The sequence below is a fragment of the Dicentrarchus labrax genome, unplaced genomic scaffold (genome assembly GCF_905237075.1).
Source record: "Dicentrarchus labrax unplaced genomic scaffold, dlabrax2021, whole genome shotgun sequence".
In the NCBI taxonomy this organism is placed as follows: domain Eukaryota; kingdom Metazoa; phylum Chordata; class Actinopteri; family Moronidae; genus Dicentrarchus; species Dicentrarchus labrax.
Window position 1 is genome coordinate 14,702,904 of NW_026136702.1, and position 25,473 is coordinate 14,728,376.

General features: G+C 40.7%; 1 protein-coding gene across 1 annotated transcript in view; it reads right to left on the reverse strand.

Annotated features, from left to right (window-relative positions):
- Positions 1 to 9,019: 9,019 nt before the first annotated feature.
- Positions 9,020 to 25,473, reverse strand: part of LOC127379402 (protein bicaudal C homolog 1) — a 58,913-nt gene continuing 42,459 nt past the window's right edge. Inside the window, exons 9-21 of the mRNA XM_051428935.1 lie at positions 24,578 to 24,709; positions 21,638 to 21,839; positions 19,735 to 19,896; positions 19,060 to 19,247; positions 18,808 to 18,949; positions 16,822 to 16,975; positions 16,155 to 16,314; positions 16,016 to 16,055; positions 15,318 to 15,472; positions 14,961 to 15,123; positions 14,119 to 14,282; positions 13,520 to 13,619; positions 9,020 to 12,181 (exon numbers count right to left, since the gene is read on the reverse strand). Of these exons, the coding sequence (XP_051284895.1) occupies positions 12,054 to 12,181; positions 13,520 to 13,619; positions 14,119 to 14,282; positions 14,961 to 15,123; positions 15,318 to 15,472; positions 16,016 to 16,055; positions 16,155 to 16,314; positions 16,822 to 16,975; positions 18,808 to 18,949; positions 19,060 to 19,247; positions 19,735 to 19,896; positions 21,638 to 21,839; positions 24,578 to 24,709 (1,890 nt within the window). The 3' untranslated portion in view covers positions 9,020 to 12,053. The remainder of the gene's footprint in view (positions 12,182 to 13,519; positions 13,620 to 14,118; positions 14,283 to 14,960; positions 15,124 to 15,317; positions 15,473 to 16,015; positions 16,056 to 16,154; positions 16,315 to 16,821; positions 16,976 to 18,807; positions 18,950 to 19,059; positions 19,248 to 19,734; positions 19,897 to 21,637; positions 21,840 to 24,577; positions 24,710 to 25,473) is intronic.

Consider the following 25,473-nt stretch of genomic DNA (forward strand, 5'->3'; position numbering starts at 1 on the left):
TTTATGCTTGGCTGCGGGGTGTGTTTGTGATTATCTCCACTAGGCTACTACACCCTCTTTATCAGTGGCTCCCAGGAACAGGATTGCCAAGGCATGAAAGGTCAAGTGCACGGGTAAATTGTGGCAAAACATACACACACAGGCTCCTCTTACGATCATGGAATCATTTTCTTTCTTATATTTCCTAAAGCAGTGTTGTCTCATCTTGGTTCTCCATAGGGGAGCATCAAAGTGAAGCGATGTCACTTTCTATTTGTTTCTCTCTCTCTCTCTCTCTCTCTCTCTCTCTCTCTCTCTCTCTCTCTCGGTGTTACATTTGGGCGCCTTGAGGAGAGGCGTTTATCTATTCAGCGGACAACGAATTCTGCAGCTGCGCCTATGGGACCCCTGAGTCATGCTGTTCAAAACGGCAGAGGGGAGGAACTGCTGCACTATGCTACACTGCGAATTATGGGAGAGAAGCCACCCTAATTCATCTCTGTGTGTGTGTGGCATACTGACACGGCAAAGAATAATTTGCCCTTTTTCATTTTTGGGCATATTGGAGGATTAGAAAATGAGGTTATGGCGGGCAGGCGAATTAAAATCCTGGTAAGCCCATAATCACGGTGGCATTCAGATTCAGTAGGAAACATATTAGACACAGCAATGAAGGCCTGAATTTATTCCATGCTCAGATTTCAGGAGTGCAGTGCTGCATTTGGCTCAAATTTCCTGCCTGCAAATACAACTCATTAAAAGTGAAGGTCAGCATGTTGATCACTCCTTGCAAACACAGGGCCATTTGTATCTGAGGACAGGATGCTGCTAGAATCAGTGTAAACAGATGAAGTGATCTATAATTTGAAACCAAAGTTATTTTTGTAGGACAGTTACATGTAGCGTTATTATTTTATTATTATTTTTTATATTGTTTATTTATTTATTATTATATTTATATTATATTATATTATTATATTATTTGTTTACTGAATGACTGCCCCCCGCTGTCTAAGATGGGTTGATACTAAAGAGCTTTGCACTGATATCCACAGATTAACGCAGCATCTTTTTAAAAATTGCTCTGTTTCCACAATAATTCCATAAACCAGAGAGTGAGCTCGTCAAAAGTCTATGGGCAGGGATCAAAAACATAAACAAAAACCACTAGAGCTCAGCTAATGGGCCTCAACACACACACAAAAAAAGGCTTATTGTTATGTATGCCATCATCTATTCCTCTTTGTTGCCCTCCCCCTTTCCATTTCCCCGCTCCGCCTGTTGTGCTTATCTGGTATAGGAGAGGAGGAAGAGGAGGTGGAGGATGAGGCTGACCGATTCTGGAGGGTTCCTTCTCATCCCACCTCCTTCCGTCCTCCTTGCCATCCCTTTCTCCACCCACCCGTGTCCCCTCCAGCGAGAGTCATCATGTGTTAGCGTCAATGTTTCCAGTAGAGCTGCAGGAGGACGAGGGAGAGCGACACTGTGTCCCATGTAACACACACCCAGCCAAGTCACCCTGCCCCCCCCTCACCTTCTCCTCCTTCACACACATCCTTCCTCTATTCCTCTTCACAGCTTTCACCTTTTTTCCTCTACACCTTCCCTTCTACCATCTTGTCTCCTTTTCTTTCTTTCTTTCTTTCTTTCTTTCTTTCTTTCTTTCACTTCTACATTATCTTCTTCTGTAGATCTCATAAAGTGCATCTTACCTGGCTTGCAGTGTCTGTCTGTGTGTGTGTGTGTGTGTGTGTGTGTGTGTGTGTGTGTGTGTGTGTGTGTGTGTGTACACTATATCTCATAGTGTGCCTTGTAGTGGCAGTCCACTCTGATTTGCTCACTCTGCTGTGCTCAGAGGCCATGTGAGCACACAGAGACAGATGGAGAAACAGCAGGGAGAGAGGTGAAGTAAGAGTTGGAGAAAACCGTCCAAACAGGTTAGGTGTTCCAAAATGCACCTATCTCTGTCAATATATATACTCTTTGCTTTCTCTATCTTCCTCCGTCTCTCACACACCCACATACACACACTCCCTGCTGCCACTGCACATCACTTCTCATCCAAGAGGTCAGTTATGAGCCAGTATTTGGAGCACGCAGGCCACCACATTCTACATTAGCAGGAAACAATACCAAGTCTCCCCAGGGTTCAATGTGTGTGTGTGTGTGTGTGTGTGTCTGTGTACCACAGACACATTTGTCTGAGGGAAGTCAATGAAGCGTGTCATTGATTTGCAGTGTGAGCTTTGGTCTTAGCTGAGCAGCAGTTTGATTGATAATGGCCATAGTGAATTATTTCTTGCTTTGTACAATATTTGTGGTGTGTTGCATTAAACTAAATCTATAAACTGTAGCATGTTCTTAAAAAAAACGACATTATTAACTAACCTTATAGCCCCTTTTTGCAATATACATAATGGCTGTAGGGCAGTCTTGTAAGTGTTGCCCCATACGTCCACATAGTAATTAAGATATGGCGATATCAGTGAACAGTGAAGAAGGTGCAGCACTTTGTGGTTCAGAATGTGCCTTGCTCTTCCAGTACTGCAATGCTCCTTGCTAGCTTTGCTCGCACGTATTTAATGTGAAATTTCCAGCAGATTTTGTGGTTTATTATCACACCTAGAAATGTATTTTCTTTTACTCTGTCAATCTCAACAACGTCTTACCTCACTTGTACTTTTACAATTTCCAAACAACATCATTTTGTTTTGTTGTCAAATTCTGAGCAGCCTTATTAGCTCGGTAAAAGAACTTGTGGTTACAGATATCTAATTTCTCAAACTTATAGAGTTAAGATATCTAGTTTTTAGCACTCAGGCTGGCACAGAGAAATAACATGAGTGGTAACCATGGCAACGCTACTGTTTCCATGTTGCCACATCTATCAATCTCCATGCAGCAACACATTATATTCTGGTAACAGCTAGCCTTCTCCTGACTGCCATTAATACTGGAAATTCTGCTAAAGATTTTACTACTACCACTACCCTATTATAGATAAAATAAGATATAAGTGTTATGAACCTTCACTGCTGCTATGACAGCATTATTTTGGACACATGGTCAGGACTAGACAGGCAAATTAATTAAAAAACATTCAAATATATTTAAATATTAAATATTGTTTTTATTGTTTTATTTATTATATGTTTGTTATGTTTTGGGCCTCACATTTTAATTTCCAATTCCAAGTTTAGCAAACTGCATTATCATACGTAGCTTTCATTTGATTTTAGCTCACTGGACCTTGGCACCAATCATTCTTAAATGTTGCACTTACTGTTTGTTACAGATGTATCATGAAATTAGGATACATTTTGTACAGCAATGTGATGACACCTAATGATAAACTACCAACTGGTTTTGCTTTTATTGCTTAATTGCAGTTGGCAGGCAATTTAATTGAATTCCAAAACTTTATTAGACAATCAGACAATTTGTGCATCAGTGATTTGATTTAAATGACATGACTCTCATCTCTTGAGACTAGGGCTGAAGCTATCCACTAATTAAGTAATCGAGTATTCTATTGATTCCATTAATCGAGCAATCGGTTAAGAACAACTTTTGCTTGTTAAAGTAATAGTAGAAATAGAGCAATAGTAAATATAGAATAGAGAAAATAAGACAGGTCTTTTTAATTGGTTTCAGAGTTTCGTCTAGGATTATTTCCAGCAGCGGAGGAAAGGCTTCTGTTGTACTCCCACTGTACTGGTAGTGGGGTATTTTCAAACTGTGGTATTAGTACTTTTATTTCAGTAAAGGATCTGATTATTCCTCCACCCACAGCCTAACTGCACCTGTGTGTTACCAGCTGAGCCTTCTCCTATGAGAAAGGTGGGCTTGTGGGTAAGCTGTGCCATTTTGTTGTGGGAAGTGAGTCTTTCCTGGTGTGTGAGGGATATGTCACTCAGCCATAAAGTGTGTAGATAAGTTCAGGTTGCAGTATAATAGTTACTGAAAGGCTATGTGTTGTGTATAATTTATATATTATTAATTGATTGTATTATAATTATTTAAAATGTGGGAGGAAACTGAAACCTCTCGGAGTAAACCCACATCAACACAGTGAGCATTCTGTACTCCTCACAGCAAAGAGGTCAAGATCAAGAATTTAACCCTCTTCTTATTGCTGCAAGACCACAGTGTTACACACTGAGGCACCTGTGTGGCCCAATTTCCATTCAGTTCAATTCAATGTTATTTGTACTTGTAGAAGACCCAAGAGTTCCCACCATGAGCAAGCACTTGGCGACGGAGGCAAGGAAAAAGTTTCTTTTAAGAGGCAGAAACCTCGAGCAGACCCTGGCTCTAGGTGGGAAGCCATCTGCCTCGGCCGGTTGGGGTTAGAGAGGGGGAGACCGCCAAAGATTATTCTCTGCAGCCATGTCTGAAGCAGGCAGTGAAGGGCTTGGCCATGGTCTTGGCGAGATGTGAAAAGAATCCCCCAGACTTTTTTGGTGTCACCAGATGAGTCTCAATTATGCCATTATCCATGGTCTGAACAGTAGTGGCAGGAGGCGCTGCTTCAACCACAAAGTGTCGAAGCGTCATCATCTTGTTCACTGTTCAGTGAATGGATGGACTCATCAGTGATTGAAAGTGGTGCTGCTTCATCAGCTTCCTCACTGATCAGTGGATGGAAGGGCTTAACAGTGATGCAAAGTGGTATTGCTTTACCACTGCAGGCTGTCTCCAGACTGTGGGAAGCTGGTTCTGGTTCCAACACAGGTGTCAGAGTGTGACTTACCTTTATTAAGGGGCTCTCTGTGAGTGCTGGCAGACTTATGACTCCCTTAATCTACTTCATAGCAATACTTGCACGGTCACTCTTTTTTTCTTTTCAGCTGCACCTGCTAGTTGAGCCAGTTCCACATCAGCTTCATAAAGCGGTCTACTTTGCCCTGAATCTCAACGCAAAAGGTGACCGTATTCAAGTATCCAGTAGCATACGAAACATACATACATTAAACATACATTAAACCTATTTTAAAATAAAATTTTAATTAAAAATTTAAATAAAATTAACTTATAACACAGTAGCCACAGTAAACAGTGCAAATGGAGTGCAAATGGAAGTAAACAGTGCAAATGGAGGTAGAAATTGTCCTATTTTCTATTGTCCTCCCTGCCTTGACTAGGAGCTGTTGTACAGTCTGATAGCCAGGGGGACGAAAGAGTTTTTAAGTCTGTTGGTGGAGCTGGATTGGGACAGCAGTCTGCCACTGAACATTTCTGATGCACACACAAATATTTCTTCCTTGGCTTTTACAACAAACATTAATGATATGTTCAGTACTCACAATTAATCCAGTGGTGCTGATAGAAACACGTTGTCAGCTCCATAGTCCATAATACAGGAAATACATGCAAAAAATACAAAATAAAAGCAAAAAAAAAAACAAAAACAAAGTTTTAATGTATATTGTTGCTGGCACTCAATATGTTTAAGTTAGTAGAACTTCTAAACAAAAAGCTTCTTATTCCATTTAATTAATTTGAGCATTCGGGTTTACAGTGAAAGTGTGTATCAAGAATGAAACGCCTTCACTGTGCTTCCTCTAGTTAGGCTACAGTTAAATCTGATGAATAATGAAATCCACTGCTAGCCAACATGTAACAACAAGCACACACTTTTTAATTAGGAGAGACTAATTAAAATCAGGGCTGAAGGAGTTATTAATAAAATGAATTTAACTGATCGAAGGAAACATTGACCTACCAGCACCGCTAAAGCGCACACGTTAGATCTTGTTTCTTTAACAAAAACAAATGTGTAAAAACAACAATTCATTCGTTTTACAGAGGATTATGTGCTGGACTATTTATTAGCTGGTGTTCTGTCGATATTCGCTACTTATCAAAATGTGCTAGTTGGCAGCTTGGGGCATGCATATTGGTTAGGGGTAGGGCTACATTGGTTGGGTTAGACTTTGTTATTGATTCATGCTATGGTTGCATTTTTAACAAGGCAGCATAAATCAACAGAGCACCAGGACCAATAACATACTGGAGTCTCCGCTGGTTGCTTGGCCAATAAATAGTGGAGGCATAACCCCATGTAAATCCACAGCGTATTGTTTTTACCCTATAGTTTTTGTACATATGAAATAAACAAGACATGCAGCGTGAAATTGTTATTTTTGTCATGAGATCCCTCCATGGATTCAAGACAGGTGTGGATGGATGAGACCTGGAGAGGGATACCTGGAGATCTCATGGATGGACTCAAAGCTGTGACACTCTAATGAAAACTGGAGGTGGGGGGATGTCACATGAGTCAGACACTAAACTGACAGCTGACAGGAGGTTTTACATTCTGACAGCAGTTATTGGACGTTGAGGAACAATTGGATTGGTTGAGGCAAATAGGTTAAATGCCCTCTGCCAGCTGATTGAGTTGGAGGTGGGGAAAAAAAGCCCAAACAAGAGAGAGTGGGGTTACAAAAATTCCTGATTGAACTAAGCGTCATTTTGGGTTGGACCAACATTTCCCTCCGAAGAAAATATGCCTGTATACATGTGTTCCTAACTGTCTGGCTCATTTAAAGCTAAGACGTTGAGAGGCAAATTAATTAAAGTAATACAAAAACAAATGATAATTTCATAGAAATAGTCATGAAGCCTGTATGTGCTTATTCACAGTCAGTTTTCAATATCAATTGCATTATTACTGCATAATCTCATACTGAAATGACTGTGTGCCATTTTGCACAAGGAAGAATGAATAAGGAGGGGAAAAGCAAATAGACAGACACAATGAGTCAGACTTATCAGACACTGTGAGCATATTGGCCACTGGAAAAGAGCCAGTTATGGCGAGGTAGCAACCAAGTCACAGCTCTTCTCATTTACACCTTTCCTGCAGAGGCAAGCTGCCCATGAGAACAATATGTGATGCTGTGGACTCTGCTGGTCTTCAAGTGGGGAGGACACCAGGCTGCAGACTGAATGCATGGTTGGTTTGTGATAGAAAGCCCATTGCTCCTTCTCTCTGCAATTTAGACGTTGTTCACTCTCTGTCTCTCACAATAGAACATGAAATTGAAATTAGTCATGCTGGGCACTGAGAATGATTGCCAGCTGTGCCGCACACGTAATTGCCCTAAGTGAGGCGAAGAGAGACTTTGAAATTCGTGATTTAATAGCTCTTCTCTGGAACTATTATGATGCATGTGGGATTGCTTCATGGGGTGGTTTTTCTGGTGGAAGATAAATCTACTTTAAAATGAAGTAAGGGTTAAACTGAGATTAGAATTAGAACTGAAAATAGCTCCGAGCTGAGGCAGCAGACACTATAATGAATGTTTTCTTAACATCCTTCCTACACATTACCCCGAGCTCCTCAGGATAACACACCATTATTTACATCCTATTCAGTGTTGTGGTGTTAACATGAAGGCGTGCTGTGATCTTTACCTCACAAAGCTCCTGTGGAAAATAATAACAGAGGAGGAGAAAGTGAGTGAGTCACAAGCTGCCACAGTTCACTGGCACCACCTGTTTCTGTTGAGGGCTCATTTGCGTTGGATGAGAGGCTCTGTCTCTCTCTGTTCGCCATCTGATCATTAATTTGCTGCCATAAACAGAGAGGGCTGTGGATGAGGTTTCAAGTAGTTTAATATGATCAGAAATGAAATGGAAAAATGAATCACCCTGCTTACCTCAGGCAAAAAAGTTGATGTGTTTGTTGTGTATCTTGTGAACATGCACCCACCTAAATACCTCTAAAGTCTACATTTCAAAAACTAAATTCTGATATTCAAAAGTACGAGGTAAAATATATATTAGAGGTGATTTATACCAACTGTATGTACTTAATGTTACAAAAAGGGTCTCCAGTCTCATTTTTAAGCATATATATTAAATCCCTTAAACAAAAAATGTTTGTTCAATATTTTATGTAAGTATCTGTTGCTGAGTAACCATTGTCCATGGTTTACTAGAGAAGCAAGTCATTTTAAGTGGCAACACTGCCCCCTTGAGGTTTTCAATAACACTGCCTGTGTTTTTGCAACATTTAGCAGAAACACAATGCATTAAACCAAGTGCTTTTGTGTTATTTACAATCGGTGGTCTCATTCTGTAATTTTGCCGAGCTTCTTGTATGAAATAAGAGACACTGTCATGGCCAGGTGACACAGTGCTCAGTCTGTGACCGTGACCTCACTCAAATAGATGAATTTCAAATCTGAACTCTTAACCTGACAATGCGTCACAGTGGAGCTGGATTCTATGAACTGGATGATGCCTGAGGGAAAAAAAACTGGGAAGAGGGAAAAGGGAAGAAACCAAATAAAAATTGTAAAAAAAAAAATCTCCAAATAATTTCCAGTTACTTGATGGTTCAGTAGCCTGGTGGACAGGACAGATGGGCAGTAATTTAAGACATCCAGACTTGAGATGGAGCTTAAATTGACTTGGATTTCATGCATTACAGTATATATTGTCTCTGCCAGAATCATTCTGTTGGATTAAGCAGATCCTGGCTATGCGGATTAGGCCTCATGTAGCTCATGGCACTGTGACCACATTGCATGGGACTGGGTTGTTTCTCAACCTGCAGTATGTATGTGTTTTTGATTATGGTTAGCTGCAAGGCTATCAGAGAAACCAAGAAAGAATATGTAATGTAGAGTGTGGCAGATAATCAGCTCATATTTATAAGCCTCATCCTTTATCAGTAAGAACTTTTGTCAGTGGTATTTATTAAAATATGTTTAAAATGTAGTGACTTCATAATGCCACATTAAAACACTGGCTACAGCAGGGGCCTTGGTGTATCTATGTTTCGGTACAGCCATTCTTTTGCTTTCTGTGCGCTGCTTATATGACGAATGTGAATGTTCTGGGTGCAGCAAGGTTGCAGCATGTTAGATACTGAAAAGCCTGGATTTCCTGATACATTAGAGCTACTTTCATGTTCCTTCCATTCTGAGAAAATGGGGAAGATATTTAAGACAATTATAGACACTGATGCTTTGTCAGTCTTGACATTTCTGTGCCATATGCAGGAAATAAAACCAAAAAAGAGACATGGTTTGTATACATTTATTACCTTCATAATATCCTTTGAATGTTTGAACAAACATTTTTTTTGCCTGCTTGACAGTTTCTCAAAAAAGTCCTGTTTATATCTGTACTACAATACAATTAGAATAACAATAGCATCAACAGATGCCACAATGAACAGAGCTTTGGCCACATGGCAATGTTTATACACAAATTCTACTCTGGAACTTTGTGCAGAATTGTACCTTTCTCACACAAAAACAATGGTTGTATAAGATGAAAAAGTTGTACAAAAGTTATGTATTACATCGTTTCCTTAGTGGTTTACATTTATTATAAATGTACCATTTGATTGCAGTACAAAGACTCCTTCAAACAAATCCCTTTGGGAACAACAGTATGAGTAATACAACAAATCAAAGACATAATTGTGAAACTATTCTATCAAGGGCAAAGACTAGACAAGCTGGCAGTAAACGTTTTGACTTGATGAGTCCCTTCACTGATCCTTAATAAATCTGCAATAACATGCATCGACACTTTTTTAAACATTCACTTGATAAGACAAGAACCTCTACTGCCTTCAAGCAAACACATCTGAACAAGGTGAAGGATGAAAACAAATGTCTGCTAGGCAGGAACACGAGTCACAGCACTGGGAGAATCAGTGCTCAACAGTTTCAATGAAGTACCATGATGAGTGGGGGCGAACCGGCCCCGGGTTTCCTCTCAGGATAAAGAATCCCTTTCTATATTAGCTTTTTCCCTCTTTTATTAGACTTCAAAAGCAGAAAAAAAAAGAAAAGACAATTACCTGGTTGACATCGGCAACCATGTCAGAATAGTATTTAGTATAGTGTTATTAAACTTGACAACCACATTGAGAATGGCTCAAATCAGATGAGAGGGAGGGTAGAAAGTGGTTAAAAGTGAACATGATAAACAAGTTACCGTAAAGGGAATCATTGCGAATCGCAGAGGGGTGACACATGGTCAACTTCTCTCTGTCTGAGATTGTATGAGGACTGCTATTCCTTTCTGTCATAGTTAAATTTGTCAAGACAAATGTTCATGCTCTGGGACAGTGATAATTTCTCAGAAGCGTCCTCTACATACCTAGAATAGATTTTATACACTGTACTCTCATCTAAGCCAAGATAAGAAATTCTTCAGTCTTAGCGTTTATACTTATTGAACTGAAAATATAAACACATTTAAACACACAGAAAAAAACTTTACAAAGAGGCACTTAATTGCACTTGATACAAAATGCTCAGGACCTTGGAAGACGGATTTGGCTTGTGGGCCAAATCTTCTGATAAAGCTTAAGAACAAAACACAAAAAAAGCCACTTGAGTTATCCAAAGTTAATGAACTGTCGGAAAAAGGATGTTTTCCTTTTCAAAATACATGACTGAACATAATACAGGAGCCCAGAAAAAGCAAGCTTTAATGATAAACTGCAGCATGCATAATCCTCTAACTTCATTAAACACTGCTTAACCAGGTTTCCTGGATATTAGATTGCACCACTGATAATACAAAATTCCAAATGTTTATTTGTTTTAATCTTAAATCTCACAGTCCCTCTGATGACTTTGGTTCATTTTTTGTGTTTCTTGTAGAAATGCTCACATGAAACTAACTTGGCTGTGAATATACTGGTTCTTTGTATGATGACCCTCCTATCTGGAGAGTACGGTCAGACCAAAATATAAGTGTTCTTAACGAAATATCTCCCTGCTGAAAAACTAGTTATGTACATTGGCACTTTTCACTACAAAGGCATGGCCTTGCTCTGGTATGAGGTCTTTCCTTGCTCTAAGTGGAACAGCCAGTGAATAGGAAGACAAAAAAGGCAGACAATTCTAGCAAACAACTCATGGTCTGGATACATGGAGGAGTGCTTTGTGAGATTTTAGGCACACAGAAGGGGCCACAGGGAGGCCAACACTGACAAATAACAGATGAGACAAAAGACCATGTGCTATAAACAAACAGAGGAGGAAAACCACAGAAAGATGCCTGTTGACACAATCAGAGAGAGGCCTATAAAGCTTAGCCTAACTGCCTCGTGTCTCTGCTGCTGTCTAATGGCACAGCCATATTACGGCTCCACAGATTAAAGGGCAGAAGAAAAAAAAGTAACTAATTACAAACTCATAGAAAATCATTCATGAATGTATAAAAAAAATACATATGTAAACTGATTACCGTTAAACATCCCACCTATTCCCCTAAAATGGTAATAAAAACTAAAAATAAAATCATAATGCATAATGAGTACAAAATATTTGATTTTTTTTTGTTTTGCCTAGAAATACACACAAACACTGACCTTGGAGGAATTTCCACCAACCACAACACTTAAGGCAGCCAAAGGTCAAAGGCTACAATGATACTTTCCTTTGGTATATGTGTTAAAGTTGATTAAGTCACCACTTTGGCATGCTGACATATTTTACACTTCATTTGGTGGTGCCCAAATCCCACTGGTTAAGTGCTTACATTTGGTTTGGTACAAAATACTTCTGTGCTTTTTAGTCATTAAAAAAATGCATAGTTATTATTATTTCAATCTAAGGAATTAGGCTCTCACAGGCAAAAGTCTAGTATTATTAAAGTGCATGTCACTGATACCACAGCATAATACAAATGCAGGTAGTATCAATGTGTAAAACGATTGTACTAATCATTCTGCCTGTTCCCTTGAACAAAAAGTGGAGAGAAACACTGGACAGTACCCTTCTTCAGAACCATAACAACAACCTTCATATATAAATGCTCCAGATAGACTCAATGGCTCTATAAGGAGTGAACACTGAACCCCATGTATCTGAGACATCCATTTTTTTTGTTGGCACTTCAGATAAAACTATGGCTTTTTTTTTAATATATATGTATTTATACTATATGGCAACGGCAACATTTTGAACAGTCTTAATTCAGCTGAAGCTGAAAGAGGGTAAACAACCACCGAAACCTGGGCTGCTGAGGCACAGAAAGATACTGGAGGCAGGTCTCCAATCATGGACGGTTCTGGGATGGCCTGGAGGTGCCTACCATCGCCCGCTGATGCTGGCCATGTCTGCGTGAAACTGACGAGAGAGGCGGCCGCTCGCTCCCCCTTCCAGGAAGGAGGACCTGATGGGTGGCTCAAATAGCTTCCTCCGGTTCTTGTTTAGTTCTGTAGAAAAAAAAAAGATCACCACAAAGCATTAGTGGTAGCAAAGGTGATACAAACATGGTAAACGTTCTAGTGCTGCTTTGGGAGCTGTAAAGTAAATCAAAGTAAAGAAATAAACACAACCCAGGGAGTATGTTAACATTTCTTTTTAGCCCCAATTGATCAACAATGACAAGAAAATTGGATTGAAATCACTACAGGATTGCTCAGATCAACAAAAGACCTCTTTGTGTCCATCTGGTTTTACACACCAGCTTGGACAAAATGCTTTCATAAAAATGTCAGAAGCAGACTCTGGCATCTCTGAAGTAATTCATATGATAGCCACGTTTGGTCGCTGCCAGCATAAACCTTCAGTTTGAATACTGGAGACAGGCAGCTCACTCTAGTAGCTCTTTTACTGGCAGACTGGCAGGAAGTTAAAACCTGGATTGCCTCGACTGGCTTTCTATCTCTCTATAATGAGAGGCAAAAATACAGAAAGACAAAGAGACACAGGCGTGCATGTTTCTTTTTTGGAGCCCCAGAGCCCGTCAGCAGAGATGAAAGTTGACCCGTACTTGGCTGAGGAGTCAGGCAGCAAAACCAATTCTAGCCTTGGATCCCTCTGCTTCCTTAATAATCAGCGCATTGGTCTCGCCATTTCCCCTCTTTGCTCTCGCTGTCAACCCTGGCTCCGGTCAGAGGGTTCTGAACTTTTACAGAAAATCCATGGCAGGAAGCTCATGATCCCAACACGAGCATGAATAACTTAGGAAGCCTAACAACTCCAGCTAATACAATGTCCAAAATATGACATCAGTGATGAATTGTGACACCCACAACATTCACATTAGATCCATTGCAACAACAGGACAAAGTCTAGATCAGCATCAGGGCAGCTGGAACAACTGGAGAAATACCAACACACTCATCTGAGAAGAATGTGTCTTAATCCCATTGACTACTTGGTACATTTACAACATACATTTGTTACAACAGTACTGTCTTGTCTACTACTCTGCCAAAAATAAGGGCCACCTATTGCTTTCAAATCCAGTGGTTGCCAGTGGGGATGGTCAGTTGGAGTTCACTTTTTCTTTTTCTACACAGCTGGGCTCCACACAGGATTGTTGCAGCGACAGACAAAAAAGGGAACTTTAATGAAACACACAAGCCAATTTGTGTGAAGTGCCTTCGGCAGGAGTGAGCTGGCAGGACGTGGCTCCAGGGCAGAGCTGGTCAAATGTGTTTACTCTGTACCCTTTCCCTATGTTCATGCTGGACAGGTGATAACAGAGAAAGACAAGGACGAGGGGCAGCATTAAAAATAAAAGACGTGTTCTTCTTCATTTGTACCTGAGATGGCGAGCAGCATTTTCCTGCGGGCTCCAAAGGTGGTGATGCCCAGTTCCTTCAGGTCCTGGTCTGTTAGAGTCAGGAATGTCTGGAGGTCAATCTGGAAGCAGCAACAAATCCATTTAACAATATCATTATCACAATTCAGAAACTCAAACTAATAGGAGACCTTCAACCAGCACCGGCATGACTAAAACAAGTGGTATCCTTAGTATAACAGCTGTAATAAAATTGCCACCCATAGCTAAAAATACTATAATGGAATGCTCTTTTTATTATAAATGTTCCCAATGGACATACTGTACATGCCATCCTACAACACACATTTGAACAGTACAGGAACAGCAAATGTTGGCAAACCTGTTCCCTCACAAGAGAGTAAATATGCCCATAAAGTGTGCAACATGCTCATAGTGAGCATGCTGATGTTCATCAGGTAGGTACCAGGTTCACCATGTTAGCGTGACAACATTTGGTAAAAGACAAAGTACAGCTAAGGGTAGGCTTACAATTTTGGAAGATCAGAGCCTGTCTCCAGATCTTACGTCCCATAGTTAAAATCCTAACACAAGAAGAAGTGGATCCTCATTTTACGCTACCTCTTGTTGCTGGAAGACGTCTGTGTACTTCCCCAAGCCCAGCTTGCTGAACAGCTCAGGCAGGTCTGAGCCTTTCAGAGACGAGTTCAGGCTGCAGCCGTTGCTGCCAGTTACCGAAGAGATGCAGTCCATGTAGTTGCTGCTGCTGAGGTAATGCTCTGCAGCTGTTCACCAATGGATTAGGGCAAAAATGAAGAGACACATAATAATTTTAAGGAAGCATAATAATTCATTCACATCCGAGCTATCACAGGCATTAAGTCATACAAAGAAACAAAGAATATTTAGCTGCAACAAATGTAGATGTGTATGAAAGTCTGAATAGAAAATTCAATGTGCTACAAATTTTGATTGATGAGACCACTACAGCTCCAGAGTAGCTAGATTGGTATAAGAGGCAGATTGGATGGAAATTTGCATCTCTGAACCTTGCAAAGAAAAACACACACATAAGCATGAAGACCAAATTCTGTGTGTGTAGATAACGGTGCACACACTGACATTTTAAGACAAATTCACTTTTGAGCAGATGGTGATTTCTCTTGAGTGTATACTTAATCTGTTCTCTTCAGTGTGGCATTATTTAAAGCTTATCAAACACAGGAGTAAATTAAAAATGTGACCTTTTGACCATAGTCTATTAAGTCTTTCTGTGAAATTAATTCACCATCAGTGGCAAGAATGTAATAACATATAACTGTTACTCTTAGCTGAGGAACATCTTTCTAACAAGTTACGTACTTATTCTTGATGCTGACAGTGTTGACTAATGCAATTCTTAAACGTTATCAGTGCTTGTTTGTCCTTGTATCACTGATATTACAAAAATATGCTTAACTGACCAGATTTGTTCTGCTTCCTCTTCGGGCTGCTGACAGCGGAGGGGAACTCAGCGTGACTTGGCAGTCCGTTACCAGTGCCATTCCTCTCTCGCCAGTTGTCAGAGTCACTGCCGTTCCCGACACCTTCCCGGCTGCTGGATCGAGACAAGGACAGTGGGGAACCCTGAGAGAGAAAACAAAGACAATCCAAACATATAACGAGGAATTCTGACAGACTAAACTGCATCTACCCACCATTGTATATGGTAAGACATAATAATAAAATAATAATAAAATCTTATAATGACAGTTAACCAAAGAGGGTGAACTTATTTATCAGAGGCGATGAGAATGGCACTAAGGCCCTGTAGGTCTGACCTCGTAGGTGGTGCTCATGCTGGGCTTGTATGGAACATGATTGGCTCTTCGCAGCTCCTTAATGGTCTCAGCTGGCATGGACTTTGAGAAGCCCAAACCACTCCAAGTGTTGGTGGGGGTCCGCACCTCAGTCACCACGGGCTTCTTTAACATAGCTGTGTGAATACAGACATACAGTGATACACACATACACCTATACAGAGATATGCAGCCGTAAACTACCTGTTTATTTTTACTTTCATAAAGCGACTTTTCTGCACTGATTACAATGTTACATGTGTTACATGCATCTACTTGTTGTAAACACTTGATACTTTTTAGAGCAGCCGCTTAAAATTAAATTGAGGTTTTTACATGTAATTGTATACACATTTTGGCTTAATTCACATAGTTGGAAGTCTTGGAATCTTCACAAAATTTTTAGAGAGTTTTGTGTGTTTGAATTTGTAATTATGGATCCACCAAACAGAAGTTGTGGTTTAAGAGCTGTGAATTACACATTTTGGCCATTTACTAAAACTTCTATCCGTTGGGATAAAAGTTTGCAAGAGGAAAATTTTTGTTGATGAACCTACTGGCAGTTGTTTTCTTTGTGACCTTTGTATGTGGTCTGTCCTTACACAAGGCTAAACTATGGGCTACATCCAGGCGCTATTAATGACACTGTAGTATTTGACCAGACACAAATGTCAACTTACCTTTGGTTGCCAGCAGCTTTTTCTGTTCATAGTCAAACGCCTGAAAAGACAACAGACAGTTTTATTCCATCATTACTTATTACCCTGGAAGCTGTGTGTTTTGTGTGTGTTGGATGATGGTGTGTGTGTGTGTGTATACCTGCATGTTGGCAAAGGAGGTCTGTGGTGCCAATCTGATTCTCTCCCTCTCATTTTGCTGTGCTGCCCTCTCAGCCGCACGCTCGCTGCCAGGTGCCCTCTTATCTGCCACAGGACTGTCTGATGAGCTGGACTCAGCGTCCGAGAGAAGACAGTCAGAGCTGTTGGGATCACACAAAAAAAGTGCTGAGTAAAGAAAATCTAGCCTAAAGGTACAAAACGTACACAGCTGTAACCTCCTTAAGCTCATCATCTCCTCACAATATCATTGAGGCTGTCCCTGGTTCGTCAGGTTTAACTATGTACAAGTTTTTATTAAGAAACAGATGGTTATTCTAATAACTGTGCTGTCCAGGGTGAGTGTGTGTAACCCAGTCCATATGGCAGCCTACACATAAACTCCTAAATCTCCATATGGGATAAAATAACCATCTCTGCTAGTTTGTGTGTTATCATCTAGTTTTGTCCAACTTTTTAAAATACAATCTGTATTCTTGGGTTTGATTCCCAGTTTTTGTCCCAGTGTTTCTGTGGATATCACTTTGTCCATGTGTGAATGAATTAATAGAGGACTGCCAAGCTGTAACAGCATGAGCTGTAAATGATCTCAGAAGGGATGCTAAACAGTATCAAGACAAGCTGTAAATGATCTCTAGATTCACACATACTGTAGATGGGAGTTCTTGGTGCCCTGCAGGAGCTCCACAGCCTGTCGTTTCCCTGATGACGTCTTACATGAAGCCAGCATCTGTTTCAGCTCGCTCCCATTGGCTGAGTGAGAGGGGCTTCTGGGCATGCCCACTTCCACAAATGTGTCAGAGCCTGAAGGAAACAAAAGGCAAACATATTTTGAATATCCTTCTTATTTCTTTCCTGTTAATTGGTCCAACATTTAAACAATACAGATTTCTGTATAGAAAATACACAATATTGTGCAACCATAGCATTCATCTCATTTTTCAATCTCTGTCATGCACAGCCTGTCTGTCAGCAGTGACTAAGTCGCTCAGCGTTAAGAAGTGTGTGTATTTTGGTGGCCAATGTATGTGTGCATGCGTTTAAGTGTGACAAGTCTCAGTTGAATCCTGGATTAATTAAAATCACAGCAGCTGTAATTATAGTGGGTTTTCCCCAGCTTCTCTACTTTCAGCCTGACAGAAACCTGTTCTGTGTAACAGGATGTATGAGTGTGCAGATGTATACATGTGCATTATCAAGAATATCTGCATGGTGTACTGTATAGTGTAAAATAATATGATGTCAGTCAATCTAATTAAGCTCTCTGGGGTTTAATGTTTGAACAATCTCCCTGCACTCCCTGATTCGAGTCGAGTCAGACGGGGCGGGCCAGTCCAAACACATTCTGCGACACAGGAGGAGGTAAGGGAGGGAGAGGAAATCTTACTGGGATGCACCACATTGGGGGAGGACCAGCTCAGAAAACAGCGGGGAAAACCGAGACGCGTGAGAGTGAAAGTTTGAGGGGAAAACCGCAAGTGTAAGACACAGAGGAAATGAGGGCCTTTCTGAACCGCTAGGAGACCAGCAGTTAATCTGTCTCCGTTCCAACACAATAAACGTAGTCAGAGGGAGTATGAGGTTAGGAGGACAGTATAAAGAAATAGAAATAAGTTCATTTAAGGAATTTCCTCAAAGTGGGTTTAAGGGTTACATAAATCTCAGGTGGAAAAGCATAAATTGGACATTTATGTTATGTCTGCAAGGCCGAGGTCCTGCAACATCAATAATCTTAACAGCAAAAAATTCTGTCTCTCCGAGGTTACAATCACACATAACTCACAAAATTTGAAGTGCGTCTTTAAAATAACTGACTCACTAGAGGGCAAAAAATCTGCAATATGTAATTATTGGTCTATCGCAAACGTATTGGTATCATATCAGCGCATGTTATCTGATATGCGCCGATTTAAAAAACAATACTTCAATATATGGTGAGTGACAAGCAGCACAGAGTAAGAGAAAATAAGCAGTTCTCAGCAATGTCAACTAGAACTGGTTGACAACATATATGTCAACAATGTAATCTTAGATTAGAAATTCTTTAAACAGACTTAAATATACTGGCGTCACTAGGCAATACAGATGACAGGCTGTGCCTGCCTATTGCCTAATAAGTGAAAAGTGTAAATTTGAACAGGGTAGGGTAGGAAATGCAGGCGCCTTCACAAACCTCTACAATTTAGGGCTAGATACTCAAGAAAAACAAAGATGAGGATGAGGTTGTGTGTGTACCACATTGGATGACGCTGATGTCTTACACGTTTTTTGTTGTGTACGGCCAGAAAAATAAATAAATATAAATCTCGGGCTGCATGTGGGCAGATGAAACAATTTACATCAAGCAAACCCTTGCAGCAATGTGGCCAGGTAAAGTATAATTTGGTCTGTAAGCACAGACAATATCAACCCTCCTTATCCATCTAAAAATGACCCTATACAAAATCAGTTTTGTATTGTATGGTAAAACATTTATAGTAAAATAACATTTTACTATAAATAAGAGCAATGATGCAATACTATGCAGCAAATACTGAAGTTTAGCCACTGAAAAATACAACAACAACATATAGTGGTATAAAGGACATTTTGAATAGTGCGTAAAGCAGGCTGGTGGAGTTTCTTTTTGAGAATACCTTCATCTGGGCTGGACTTGCTGGACAGCGGTTCTGATGGATTGTGTCCACTTGCCTCCTGGACCGAGTCACATGGGGCTGGACTCAAAACAGTTTCTGCAAGTGACGCAGTTGCTATCCTTCCATAGACTGAGCCAGGATGCTATACATGCATGCACACACAAGGCAAAACACATACAAGAAGAGTGAAATTTACTAAACAAGAAAGTCAAAGTTAACTAATGCAGCATACAGTTTATAAAATGGGCCAACCTTGACATGTCCATTGAGAGTGCAGGGGCCCTTGTTGCAGTCAGGGACCCCGTTGGGCTGCTTATCTATGGGAGCGAGGCCTGGTGGAGGGGATGGAGTACTCTGTGTGTAACCCTGCACGCCCGACAGCAGGATGCTACTCAGGGTGGCCTGGGTGGCAGGGTGCAGCATCAGCTGAGATGAGAAGCCTGAAAACATGAGGAGTGAAGAATGTAGCATTAACAGAGCTTTACTCGAATCAATATGTATGAAATGTAACAAAAAATACAACAATTTACACACTACAGAAAGATACAGGAACAGGAAATGTATGAAATGTATCTAAAATACAATTTACACACTACAGAAAGATACAGGAACAGGAAATGTATGAAATGTATCTTTCTGTAGTGTGTAAATTCTTGTATTTTTTGTTACATTTCATACATATTGATTCGAGTAAAGCTCTCGCAAGAGACACACATCTAATATCTTTTGTGATTATTTCTCCCCTCTTTAGTTTGAGGGATAACACGTACATTGTAAACTTTTAGTAGTTCATAACAGACAAGTGTACAATTATCCTTGAGACATGTAGCTTTCTGTCCGCCTATCCATATACCTATTTATTATCTTTATTTATTTATTTACAGACGCAATCAAACAATAAGAAGAGACACTGGGCAAAATACCAACCTTGGGTGCTGGTGAGTGAACTGGGCCACAGGGAGGGGGAGGGTGTGGGTGTGCTGGGGCTTGGGGTCTGCAGGGGGCTCATGGAGGAGTTTAAGCTGTTGAGGACAGCGTTTGGGGCAGCAGAGTTGGTGAGAGAGTGGGCTGCCGTCGCACCCAGGAAACCTGAGCACAACATAAAGGAAGGGGGAAAGAAAAGGAGCGAACAGGAGATTAATAGATCATTGGTGGTCCTGTCAAAGCACAAAGCCATTTTTCAAGCTAATCACACGTTACACTCAGGCCCTAAGAAATAATCTTGGTCTTCCAGCTATTTAACTGGAAGTCCATCAAACTGTCATCAACCAGACAGAAATGAGGGGAAGAATTTCTTACATTTCTTCAAGGTCATGGATGCAGAATTGCATATCTAGTGTGTCCTCATACCCAATAAAACCATGTTATTGAGAGCACCAACAATGTGGTGCTTGGTGTCTTAACCCAAACACAGTGTATGAAAACAGAAAGAAGCAGGTCTGTGGCTTTAACAAGGGGCTAGTTTGGCTCCAGGAATAAGGCCAGGGATTCTTCTGGCAGACTGGCCTGTAATCTGAGGAAGACAAGCATGTAGCAATTACTAAAGGCCAGGATGTGGCCGTCCACAGCTTCACCCCCGGGCCCCTGGGTTTAAAAGAGACAGCAAGAACCCATTTCTACTGTACTGGGACTTTTTTTGTGACCAATTTTTTTTTTTTTTTTAATTTTCCTATCTCATTTGGTGGGGACACCAGGACATAAAATAAAGGTAATCTGAATAAAATGTGCAAAAAATATATCTCTGGGATCATCTACTATTATCAACACAAATAAAGACCTAAAATCACTGTTTACTTACTCCAAATACCCCAAAGACCTAGAACTCCATGGCTGGAGAAAATAAATAAAAGTAAACAAATACATTATGGATATTACTAAACTATTGTCATATTCATCTTCTTTTAAACATGGAAAGACAATGTCTAAGTAATATCATGTAGATTTGCAGTGGTTAGCAATTGATGATACACTGTAGATACACAAAACAAACTGCATTTATATTTAAACTTATAAAAGAGATAAACTGTGTTGGCTCTATTGCTGGCATGTGCTTATAGCCATGAGCTACTTCCTGTCAGCTTCCACTATTCCCCTATCTGCTTTTCCTACTGCCAATGATGTATTACTCATATCTTAATTTCCATGTTTGTAAAGTCTAAACCCAACAAAACGATATCATATTAAAGCTAAGAGCAGATAACTGGGGCTAAATATAAATTATATTATACTACTCTTGCTACAGTCAATTAAAATTCACCCTTGGAAACAAACAGAATCCTGACATCTGTTCCAAGCTGAACTCTGTGCTTTCATGTTGAGGTCAGCGCTGCAGAAAAACAAACTCCTACGCAATTATAACCGTTCATCATCCTATGATTCATAAGCTCACGATTCATTCAAAGTGGCACAACTAAATTCGTATTGAGGTTATTTTCTGATGGTTGGCTGATCAAAGATTTGTATGTGTGGGACTCATTTCTTGGCATCACGGTGAGGCTAGTTCTTTAGTCGAACAAGTCCTTCTGTAAAGTACATACAGAGATGATGGTGCAATGACTCAATGGCTGTGATTTATGTGGATGTTGAGAGGATATTTGTATCTGACTTTAAAATCACTTGCACTCAGTGAACCAGGTGATAACAGGCTTTGAGAAGATCTGACTCAGAGGCATCTTTAATGGATGTGTTGCTAGTGTTGAGTATGTGACTGGTACAGATGCGAATGACATTGATATATGAAGACATTAGTTCCTCTACAAAGACATTTCATCTCCACCATCATGGAAAAAGTAAAAGAATAAAAAAACACAAGTTTCGACAGTGTCATTACCGAGATTGCTCAGCCCCAGGCCAGCTGAGGCCAGGATGTCCAGGCCAACGGGGCAGATGAGGGACGGGGATGGGCCGTTGGTGGTGGGATTCAACACCACAGAGGGTGAGGACGACACTCCGTTGCTCTCCAGACCCAAGAGAAATTTCCGTGCTTCGTACATGTTCACTGCATTCCTCTCCACGCTCTTGACTATGACAGACTTAGAGATTGAGGGAAAAGGGAGAGGTGATGAGAAACCAAAATGCAGAAGGGGGAGAGGGGCAGAAGAGGAAAAGCAGTGGAGGGGCGAGGGATAGATAGGGTAGGGAATGTTGGCACCAGAGATAGAGAGTGAGAGGGAGGATATGGGGGAGACAAACATAAAGGGGAGGAAGGAAGAGGGAATTAAGGGTAGATTAGAAGAATAAATATTGAGGCAGTGTGGGAGAGAGGAGACATGAGAGCAAAGTTTGAGAGAAAGCATTTCTTAATCACTTGCATAACACCGTATCTCGCTCATTGATACGAGTGAAGAGAACATGAGGCAATACTAGGTACTCAATGACTGTTATACTATGAGGCACTAAGTCATCCATAAAGAATTATAAACTGGAAAGATTTTAAATCAGTGAGAGAAATGACTTCTACATTTTCACATCACCAGGAACCCTGCCCTCCATAAACATCAAATAAAAACGAACGTGAGCACAAATCATGTACTGACTCTTTGCGTTTCTGGCAGAGTGGAGCTGGCAAAAAAATTGATTCCAATCACGATCAGTCTCTCAAACACACACACACACACACACACACACACACACACACACACACACACACACACACACACACACACACACACACACACACACACACACACACACACACACACACACACACACACACACACACACACACACACACACACACACACACACACCCTCCTTTATGGATCTCCCAGAATGCCGGGACCACGAAGGCTACGACATAACATTTGCACGGGCCTTTTGGATTACTGCTGTCACCTCGTTAAAATGTTTAAGTGAAGGGTTCTTAAGAGGATCTGGGCTGGGTCAGTATTTACACTGGCACCTCCGCACCAGTCCCCACAAGCCTGTCTGGTTTTGGGCATTGGGCCCTGGCTCTGGGTGGGACGTGGGCACCTCGAAGAGACCGTCAGGGCTGGGCCAAGTGGTGAAATATGATGACAAATACTATGGTTGTAGAACAGTAGACCATGAGTAACATTAGAGGCTTAGTTGGCTTTGACTATAACACAGGTGTGCACCACAGTTACTGTAAGAGGTTGCAAATCACAATATAATATGGAAATTAATAACATATGTCCCTAATACTGGCTGTATTTACTAAAAAGGTGAATGAGTGTGCCTCTGATTTACTGCTTGATTTACTAAGAACACATGCAAATCAAGCCAGTTCCTTTTTAGCTGGAACAGCTGAGGCATTATAAAAAGATTGAGTGTTCCCATCCATCAGGTGAAACATGCATGGCAGGATGTGTGCAGAGGAGAGCGCACACTGTGATTCCCTACTGTGGTAGATGTCAATTTGCCAAAACTCTTCTCAGTGGTGGTATGGCATGATTCCCTTCAGTACAAGGTTCCAGTTTTTCTTTTTTCTTTTCATAAAAGTGATGAAATTTGACATGGCAATCTATAATTTATTTCAATGTCATGCTGTGACATTTGACGAAGGGTAGGCTAATTCTCAAATGGAACAGTGGCTTATTTGTTTCTTGGTAGTCTTTTTTTCCCCTCTGTCTGACATTTGAACAAGTAAGACAGCAACTATGTTTTTCTCAGGGTGAAAAGTTAGGATATGTTTCCTTCTAAACTTTCGTTTCAGTGGCGGTTCGGGTTTATTGGCAGGGCTGATTCATTTCATTAATCTTGTGCATTGAGCTTTAACATTGCCCCTTAGAGGTCCAGTGTGTAACAGGATCTTTTGGCAGAAATGGAACATAATAATCATAGGTATGTTTTCATTAGTGTATGATCACCTTTTTATTACCTTACAATGAGCAGTTTTTATCTAAAGAGGGAGTGGGTCCATCATGTTCAACTGCCATGTTTCTAAATTATCCCAGAAGTGCCTTTTGTGCTAATTTCACAGCCACCAGTTTCTCCTACATGCTTAGAACAGGAGGGTGAGGCAAAGTGGTTGTAATCTGCAACTACACCGCTACATGCCAATAAATCTATATAAATAAAGCAAAGTTTAGTTTGATTGGAATGTCATTTGTTTTGCAGGTAAACAGTCATAAATGAAAGTATCTTATAGTTGCTAGTGTTTTGTGCAGTTTTGAATGTATTCTCTTGAAATTGAAATGTTGAACTGATGTTAATGCTTTCATTAAAGCCCCAAAGGCAATCATTATTCATGCTGCTAGATTGCCGTTGCCAATACTGTTGTTGCTATGCACCTGTCTGTATGTATGTCTGTCTGTCTGTCTGTCTGTCTGTCTCTCTCTCTGTCTCTCTCTCTCTCTCTCTCTCACCCCAACTGGTCGAGACAGACGACCACCCACCTAGAGCCGGAGGATCTGTCCTAGGTTTCTGCCTTTTAACAGGCAGTTTTTCCTTGCCCTTGTCGCCAAGTGCTTGCTCATGGTGGTACTGTTGGGTCTCTGTAATTAATGTTAAAGAGTTCGGTCTAGACCTGCTCTATTTGAAAAGTGTCCTGAGATAACTTCTGTTATGAATTGGCGCTATACAAATAAAATTGAATTGAATTGAATTGAATTAAATACCAATCAATGCATCCTTGACTATGGATGTATATACAAAATGTTATGGCAATCCATCCAATAGTTGTTGAGATATTTCAGTCTTGATCGAAGTGACTGACCAACATTTCCATCCCTAGAGCCATACCACTAGCATAGTTTAAAATCCGTTAAAAACCTTCCATGCTGTGTTAGTGTAAGCCTTTGTGTCATACCTTGCTGGGCTGTTTTGGCTTTGGTTTGATGCTGATGAAGACATCCAGCTGCTCCATTAGTGCTGTGATACACTGGGGTTCCACCTCAATGTCCTCTTTAATGTCAAACATTAATACCAGCGGCAAGCAGCCCTGTGGAGCAAACACAAAATAACAGTTTTCTTATGTCAGCAGGAGATATTGTAAAATATCTATGTTTCTATATTATAGGTTATGTCTTATAACGGTAGTAAAACATTTTTTATACTATACCATTTGTTTACCCACATGTTGGCCATACCAATAAATACAAGATTCACTGCTGGATTCATCCCACACAGAGCTTGGGAAATTCCGCCAAGAGCAATCTGTTTTGCATGATCACCACCACAAGCACCACAGACATCTATATTTTGGGCAGAGTGCTGGACAGCGCTCCTATTGTGAGTGGGTGTAATTAGCAGCAGAGTATAGGGCCAGACTGGCTCTGACAGGGACTGAGATTGGAGCTGTAATCTACAGTCTGGCTGGAAGAGGCCAAATCACACAGTACTCTACTGAAAGCAGGACTCCTTCCCCCCCTCCTGTACGTCTACTCCTCGCTTCTACTTTCAGAGTGACTCCCCCACTCCTCTCTAACCTCGTCTCTTCTCTCACAACCTCCTCTTCCATCCTTTGCTTTCTATGCTTTTTCTCTCCCCCTCTAACTCTTCTCTTATAAATCACTTGTTTTTCACTTTCTTACTCAGTCAGACAGTGAGAGGCTCCTTCTTGTGTGTCCAGACCAAGAGAAAGTCATGTTTAGTCACTGCAACAACTTTGGCATTTGCTAAATGTCTTTGGGGCCAAATGGGAGGCCACAGACAAAGAGAAGGCAGCTCTGGCAGAATTACTGCCCCACATCATGGATCGCCAAA